The sequence below is a fragment of the Morus notabilis genome, unplaced genomic scaffold (genome assembly GCF_000414095.1).
Source record: "Morus notabilis unplaced genomic scaffold, ASM41409v2 Scaffold855, whole genome shotgun sequence".
In the NCBI taxonomy this organism is placed as follows: Eukaryota; Viridiplantae; Streptophyta; class Magnoliopsida; order Rosales; family Moraceae; genus Morus; species Morus notabilis.
The window spans coordinates 22,553-31,295 of record NW_010365497.1 but is presented as its reverse complement, the minus strand read 5'-3'; the positions used below and the strand labels follow the sequence as shown (position 1 = coordinate 31,295).

At 33.6% G+C, this 8,743-nt stretch overlaps 2 protein-coding genes across 2 annotated transcripts; both read left to right on the top strand.

The window, feature by feature from the left end:
• Window positions 1-2,029: 2,029 nt before the first annotated feature.
• On the top strand, window positions 2,030-3,582 carry LOC21391967 (transcription termination factor MTERF9, chloroplastic). Its single transcript, XM_010108099.2, is given in 2 exon segments — window positions 2,030-3,145; window positions 3,147-3,582. Coding segments are annotated over 2 exon segments (1,128 nt in total). The 5' UTR covers window positions 2,030-2,315; the 3' UTR covers window positions 3,445-3,582.
• Window positions 3,583-5,102: 1,520 nt separating this feature from the next.
• LOC21391966 (non-functional pseudokinase ZED1) lies at window positions 5,103-5,813 on the top strand. The gene has a single exon (XM_024172291.1). It carries the CDS (start codon window positions 5,103-5,105, stop codon window positions 5,811-5,813), a length of 711 nt encoding a protein of 236 aa, XP_024028059.1.
• The last annotated feature ends 2,930 nt before the right edge of the window (window positions 5,814-8,743 follow it).

Sequence of the window (8,743 nt, the reverse complement as noted above, 5' to 3'; positions counted from 1 at the left end):
TATATATATATATATTAAGAATAGACATGCTTGTTCTGGGTAGGAGTTAAAAAAAGATAGATTTTTTGCTGGAAAGGAAAAAAACAAAAAAAGAAAGAAGAGGATAGATTTGTATATATGACTCGTTCTTCATTTTAGTTCTTTAAAATGCCTCTTAATTTCTCCATATTGAAGTTACTAATTGAAAAAAAAAAAAAATTCTGGTGAAATTATTAATTGAAAGTGATCTTTGAATTATTTCTCTTTTCCTTTTTAGTTTTAACAAAAAATTGATGTCTTACGCATAATCAGCTAGAAGAATAAAATTGATTCCCTCAATTCATATATTATTAGATTAGCAAAAAAGTTCATATATTGTTAAAAAAAATTTATATATTGTAAATCACTATAAACACAAAGCTTGAGTATGCTTCAAGTCTGTAGAGAAAATTGATCAATAACGAGTTAAATAATTTTAAATAGCTTGTTTGGTTTATAGGGATGAAGAGGGAGTATAAACAGAAATATCTTTTTAATTATAGGTATTGTTTTAGGAGCATTATGTCTAAATGCTTGTTAGAGAATACTATATTAAAGAGATTTAAGCTATGGTAGGAAGTACGAACTGCGAGCCAAACAAGCAGTTAGTATCGATCAATAAAAAGAATAATAATAACAAAATTCAATATTTAGAAAATCAAATTCTAGAAACATATTTTAAACAAAATTGTAATTCTGATAAAAGACAAAAAAAAAAAAGAGAGAGAGAGAGAGAGAGAGAGAGAGAGAGAAATTTACGTATTAGAACGTCTTTAGAAAAGCACTCTAAATTTTAGTTAAAATAAGAAACTCTTTAAATTTTAGCTTAATTTTAATTAAAATAGCTAATTTGTTATTTTAATTAGTAATTTTTTAACGAGTCACTTTAATCATATTTCTTATTTTTTATAAATATATATTATTTTAATATTTAATTTTTTGAGAATATTATTTTAAAATATAAATAAATTTATTAAATTATAAAAGAATCTTTGCATTTATTATAATTGAAAGAATAAAATAATACAAAAAATGAAATTGCTAGTCTTTCATACTAACTACATTTAGGCCTCGTTCAGTTCGCTGATTTGAGTTTTCAATTCGAGCTGAGATATGACTTTATGTGAGAGGTTTTAATTGTAACAAAATTAGAATTGAGAACTCAAATCGGTAAAATGAACGAGACCTTAATTAGTGTAGAAAATATTCTCTAAAATAATTAATCATTTAGCTAAAGGTTGGAGTGAAGAAAAATTAAAAAAAAAGTAAAATCATTAGTTATTTTACCTAAAAACATAAAATAATTAGTATGGTTAGAGTTTTTTATGTCACTAAAATCTGCTGACTTTAGATTTAAATCTAGTTCTTACTATCTTTGTTGATTTAAAGTATTACTGTAGATGTCCGGTCATTTTGTGAATACAAAAAATAGCCTAATAGAATATTAAAAGATATTTTCTAGTGAAATAGAATGACGTAAATATTAAACTTTAAATTTTATGTCATTGGCTAATATAAATGTAAAGATAATATATTTTTTAGCGGCATTTTTCTAGCTGATTTTTTGTGTTTCTCTCTAAAAAAAAATGTTAACGGTACTTAGATTTATAGTTCGTGATTTGTTATAATATTTTTTCTCATAAAAATACACATAAATTAAAAATATTTCTAATTATATAGTTCTAATTTATGAACCAAACAGCATCGTTCACTTCGCGAATTTGAGTTTTCAATTTGAGTTGAGATATGACATTTTCTGAGAACTTTTCACTATAACAGAAAAAGTTAGATATGATATTTTTTAAAAAAATTTTACTGTAAAAATTTAAAACTAAAAATTCAAATCGGTGAAATAAACGAGACCGTAATTTGTCATACTAGGGGTGTGATTTGGCAAAGCAAAGACTCCGAAATAAAACGCTTCGTATTTCAGCAAGCAAAAAAAAAAAAAACGCTTCTTTTTTAAAAAAAAAAAAAAAAAAAAAAAAAAAAAAAAAAACGCTTCGTCGTTTGTGTTGCAAGAAAGTGACAAGGAAATACGATGTAGCATGATGTACGAGTACGAGGATTCTCTGCTTGAGGAGCTCTGTCTTTATCTCTTTTGCAATCTCTTCACCGATTACTCTTATCACTATCTCACTTCACTTGCTCTTAAACGTTTGCAGTCTCTTCAGAACTATACCCATTTCTCCATTTTTGAACCCTTTTCACTTATAGTTCAGAGTTCGAAATTTTTTTGCTTAAATTCTTAAAAGACAAGAGTATTCGTTTTTCAAACCATTGTCAAAATACCGATTATGAAACCTAGATTTGGTGTTCTAATGAAGCTTCGTCGAGTCTTGTTTCCCATTTCGCCATATCTGTTTTCTTCTCCAAGAAATTCGGCGTGTTTAGTCCGAACAGTGTGTTCGGGCACCACCCGTTCGACGATTTGCCAAGCCCAAGTAGAAAGTGTAAAAGAAGAAAAGGAGGACAACCCCAAGGACTCTAAAGAAGTTTTAAGGAATTTTGGTTGCAATGAAGAGGAAATATCGAAGTTATTTTTGCTCCGGCCTTCGTTAAAGAATCCCGTCCTTCCGCAACTTCAATTCAAGCTCAATTTACTTAAGGGGTTGGGAGTTACTCCTTCTGACCTTGTGAGGATCGTGAACTGTCGTCCTCGGATTCTTAGTTGTCGAATCAATCATCGCTTCAATGAACGGTTTGCGTATTTCATGACATTGTTCGAGTCCAAGGAAGTCCTTCTCAAAGCCATTATTAGGAACCCTTCTTTGCTGACATATGATTTTCAGAACATGGTCAAGCCCGTCATAGCGGTCTACAAAGGAATGGGACTAAGTAAGAAGGACTTGAGTGCAATGCTTCAACTTAGGCCGACGATAATTCCTCGCACTTCTTTTGGCGACGAGAAGATGGAGTACATTCGCAAAACGGGGGTTTCACAAACCTCGAAAATGTACAAGTATGTCGTCACACTCATTGGCGTGTCTCGCCTGGAAACAATTCGGCAGAAGGTCGGGAACCTTGAGAGGTTCGGGTTCTCAGAGGAGGAGGTTTTAGAGCTCGTGGGGCGGAGTCCTCTCCTGCTGACTCTATCGATGGATAAGGTTCAGAGGAACATGACTTTTGCCTGCTGAGGTGGTGCTTAAGCGTCCGAACTTGTTGTTGTCAAATTTGGAGGCAGTGATGAGGCCGCGGTTTCTTCTCGCGGAGAAGATGAAGGAGATGGGGTTGGAGCTGAGGATCAAAGCTTGTGACATGATGAGGGCGTTGAGGATGAAGGAGAAGAGGTTCCTCAAGGCGTTTGTGATGTGTCAACGGGAGGATGTTGCCGACGAATTGATGAAGTTCTATGAGAGTGCTAAAGGGATCAAGAGGTTGGCAGAGACCTCTAAGAAGAATGTAAACCAAGGATTTCCTTTCTGATTGAAATCTTTTGTAGTTTTGTTTTCTTCTTTGGCAATTTGGTGGTCTATTTGTTCTTTCTCTCCTCTTTGAGAACGTATTTTTTCCCGTATTTATCTCATGAATTTATCTCATGACTATGAGATAAGGAATTTTGCAACGGACAATTATAATTTTTTGCAATCCATTCAAATTTGTTGGGGCTTATTTTATTTTATTGTATTTACTATTTCTTTAAGATCATTAGTCTCTCTTTCTTGATTTATGAGGAGGTATCACTTGATTGCCCAAGGATTGCGTTATTGTTCATTATAAATCACTATAATACTTGCCTTTTGTTAGAAGGAAACCTCGACTAATGATGCCGTTTTTTCTGTAATATTTGTCATACGGCAGCTTTCTAAAAGATATTCTTCCCTCTGCCTGTATGTTTGTGGCACCTGGATTCCGGAAAACATCACACTTGTGCCAAATAGGACAATACAGCGTTGACCTAGTCAATTTTGCTTTGTGGGCCAACATATGAAAAGGCTAGTTAAAGCGAAGAACAGAAAAGGAAATTAAGGCAAAGAATTACCTTTTCTAATCTTCAATGGAAGGAACACGAGATTGGCTACAGCACAAGGTTCAAAGGCTACGAGAAAAGGGTCAGTTAACTCTCATCTTTCCAATATTTATATATGCTGCAATCTGTTTCTTCACCGAGTGTGTAATTTACTTGTTATTTCCTTGCCATCAATTTTGCATATTTGGGTTGGTATTTTTCACTTATGAATTGATGATTGTGTTTGCAAACTTGCATATGATTTTTGCTAATTTGTTTCATGATTAAATATGAACTTCCTATAATGATCTATATACAAGTTTCTGTATATTATTCCAAAGTTTACCAAGTGGATGAAAGAAGAGAAAATAAAAAACCAGTAATTAAATTGAGTTAGTTCGTGTTGGAGATCAAAGCTGTTGTGTGAAAAGATTTTTCAGAATTCTCATAATTTTTTTTTTTTTGGTTGATGATTTTTCAGAATGCTCATGATTTATTTGTCTAAATTTCTCTAATATTAACTAGTAAGCCCAACATAAGAAGGAAAAAAAAAAAAAAAAAAAAAAAACTCTCAAATTAGATCAAAGGCAGACCACGACAATTTGAAAAAGAATAATAGAGCAATTAATACAGTACTTTGAACTGGGAACTTATGCTCCAACACCATGTTAGTTTACCTATTCTTCACAAAATTTTAAGCTATTAGAAGGTTGGCCAATAATATTTCTATCTTCTAACTTTTGTTGATTTCAGTTTATAAAGTTGTTATTTTAACAAAAACTTCCCGAAACTCCCAGGAATTCTTAGAGAAAAAGGGTCAGAGCATACAATATGGTGGACCGAGAAGGACAAGGAGATATCATTTTTGGAAAATGGAAGAAAGTTATTAGAAGAGCTGATGTCTTCAAGTAACGGTAGATGTAATCCAATTCGTAGCTTCTCAGCACAACAACTCCACAACACCACAAACAGCTTCGATCAATTTGAATCCTATTGTCATAGTACCGATTTCGACTAGTACAAGGGTACTCTGGATCATGGCCGCCGCGTTTTAATCAAGCGCTATAGAGATGACACCATAGAGTATGACAAGGCGAATGGTGGGCCATATTGCGACATTGTCATAAGTTCATTGATGAGCAGCCACAAAAATGTTCTCAAGCTACTTGGTTGCTGTTTGGAGTTCCCTGATCCAGTTTTGGTTTATGAATATGCGGAAATTGGACCACTCAACTCTTGGGGAGGAACCAACACCAATATTGAATCTAAGAGATTATTATCTTGGAAAACGAGGTTGAAAGTTGCGAAAGGCATCGCTAATGCTCTAACATACTTGCATGGGGCATTTTCTAGGCCTATCATCCATAGGAACATAAAGCCTCAAACTGTGATGTTGGATGAGAATTTTGTTGCCAAGTTGTGTGACTTCTCATGGTCAATATTGATTCCCCAAGGGGAAATGGTGGCCAAAGATGAGATTGTGGGGTCATTGGGATTTGTGGACCCTGCCTATTTTGGCACAGGATGCGTGGCTGAGCAGACTGATGTCTATGGCTTTGGGGTGTTTATGATTGTGCTTATAACAGGACGGAATGCTTGTGATTTGAGTCTACCTGAAAACTCTACCAACATATGCAGTTATGTAAATCATATGATTGAACAGAATTGTGTCACTCAAATTATAGATCCTAAGATTTTGGAAGAGGAAGGAGGAGTGAATCAAGAGCGACAATTGCATGCATTTTTAGGACTCGCCTTGAAATGCACTCAAATCAAGAGAGAAGATAGGCCGCTAATGATACAAGTCACAAAACAACTTTGCCAGATCGAGAACTTAAAGCAGTAGGAAATGCACAATTTCATATCCATGGTCTACACACAATCAAGGGAAATACAAGTTCTAGAAGACAAAAGAGAAAGGGAGAAGAAGGAAATAAAACTCGATGAAGAACAAGCTCCAAATCTTCAAGCCCCTGTCCAATCTTCAAGCAAGCCTCCAAAATCCTTGTATTTTCCTCTTTTGGTTATGTACTAGTGTTTTTCAGAGTCCCCCCAAGTTTTAGGTCAAGATCTATTTATACTCCCCTTGAAAACTGTAGTGACCAAGAAAATCCCAGAATTTTAATAATGTAATTCATGTATTCAAGTCAAGGATTTTCTTGAAAAATCATTATACTATATACATTTTGTGATTGAAGGATTTATGGAATTAACATCTGCATTCCTAAATTCTGTAGCAGATTTCACGTTAAGTTCACGTTTTTCCGATCAAGCAAATTCGATCGATAAATTCTCACCGTGCTTTAAAATGGAAGAATTTCCAGTACAGATACAGTTTGAGAATCTTAATTTTAAGAATCTCCCAGCACAGTACAAACTAGCATTCAGTACCCGTATACAGGAAAAAATAGCTGTCAGTATAATTTTGGACAGTTTGAATAAGTAACTTTAGGGAATGGACAAAAGTACAAGGGGTAGGTTAGTGTGTGTGATGAGAGCGGTGAATAGGACTCATGATTACTTTTTTTTTCTCCTTTTTCTCTTCACTTGGCCGGCCATCTTCAAGGGTTTATAGCCAAAAATTTTGGTTAAATGTTGAGTGTGCTAGAGAATTGATGTGATAGTAATGATTGAAAGGAAATCATGACATTTCTTCCTTCACTTTTTCTCTTCACTTGGCCGGCCATCTTCAAGGGTTTATAGCCAAAAATTTTGGTTAAATGTTGAGTGTGCTAGAGGGTTGATGTGATAGTAATGATAGAAAGGAAATCATGACATTTCTTCCTTCACTCCTTCTCTCACATTGGCCGGCCATCTTCAAGGGGTTTAAGCAAAATTTTTGTTAGTTAAGTAGATTAAAGGAGGTAATAACCTAGTGGTCTATAAATAGAACCAATGTGATCTAAGCCTAACTTTTACTTTATCTCACTTCCTTCTCCGTATCCAAAACCGGTTCTCCAAAGCTCTAACCCTCAAGTTTTCTAAACTTTTCCCTCACCAAAACCAAGTCATCCCTTACCTCACACACTTAAAAGTTCCCATAAATCTCACCACAAATCCTAGTTTAAGTTGAAGGAGAAAATGATGAGTCTAGACAAGCATTTCTCCAAGGGTAAAAACTCTAAAATTCTCTCTTTTTTTTTCATGTTTTAGTAAAGTTGGAAATGTAGAAATATTCTTCTCAAATTTCTTTATCCTCTTCTAGCCAACTTTAAGCTTGGATTTATGGATGTAAATTTGTGGTTCTTGAAGAGATAAGATTGTAATAAGGGTGTGTGAGTTTTATGTTGGTTTTGTGAGTTTTGAGGTTAGTTTGATGTGGTATGTTTATGCTTAATCTAAGTTGCTTATTTTCGGATTAGAGGAAAAATTTTCTGGTGACTTTGACCGCGAAAATGAGGATCCTAGAGCGAGATTTTTCAATGTTTCAAAACTTTAACTTATAGCCCTGGATGTTTTGAACATTTTCGGTTACTATGACAAAACCTAATTTTAATTCTAAAACCAAGTTTGAAGTCATTTTACAAAAACAGACAAGCTGTCCAACACAGTTTTGAAAAAAAAGCTGGCAGCCACTGGTTCAGCCAAACGGGACCCTTAGAGGCTCAATCTCGATTTTTCACAAAAGTGACAATTTTAGATTTCAACGAGACTAAGAAATTTCATGAAGAAAGTATTTTCAAAATTCGACCCTAAGAGGTACTAAAACACAGATTCCCGAAACGACACAGTTTTTGACTAAAACAGTTTCAAGAAAAACAGCAGCCACGGTTTTCAGCCAAACGAGGCCTTTAGAGGCCGAATTTCAACTTTTACCAAAAACAAAAATTTTAGATCTTGACGAGACGAGGAATTTTTGCGAAGAACAAAATTTTAAAATCCAAATCTAAGATACAGTAACATGCAGATTTCAGAAACTGCACAGTTTTTAACAAGACAAAACTGAAATAGTGTCAGTTTCAACAAAAAGTTATAAAAGAACCCGAGATATAATTTTAGTAAAATTGATGTGGTATGTTTATGCTTGATCTAAGTTGCTTATTTTCGGATTAGAGGAAAAATTTTCTGGTGACTTTGACCGCGAAAATGAGGATCCTAGAGCGAGATTTTTCAATGTTTCAAAACTTGAACTTATAGCCCTGGATGTTTTGAACATTTTCGGTTACTATGACAAAACCTAATTTTAAATCTAAAACTAAGTTTGAAATCATTTTACAAAAACGGACAAGCTGTCCAGCACAGTTTCAAAAAAAAACTGGCAGCCACTGGTAACATTTTTTTTTTTTTTTTATATATAAGAAAGAATACTTTCATAATTTGTAATAATAATTTCAAATAAGTGAATCACTAAATTTCTTAAAGCTTTTCTTAATTTCAGTTAAGATAAAACGTTCTAAAAATATCTTTCAAACAGAGCAGCATTTGAACTCTTATTTCAAATGCTCTTTAAAAGTCTTTCTAAAACTAGCCAATTCAATCGGGCCATTTAATTTTGACTTTAAAACGGATTTCGTGAGAAATCTTAAATTCAAGTACATCTTAAAGCCCTTTTAAAATCAATCATTTAAATCGTCATGTTTAAAATTTATTTATTTGTTGCATGCTCTGTTGCAACGTTCTAAAACTTAAATACTCAAAACGAGGGTTGTTAGCTACAACCTCGGTTTCCTTAACATACATATGTACCTATACTTTTTAAACATACATGCTTGAAACCTTTAAATCATATATACATATACATGATTTTTCTTAAACTTACTGCGGAAGATAACTGCG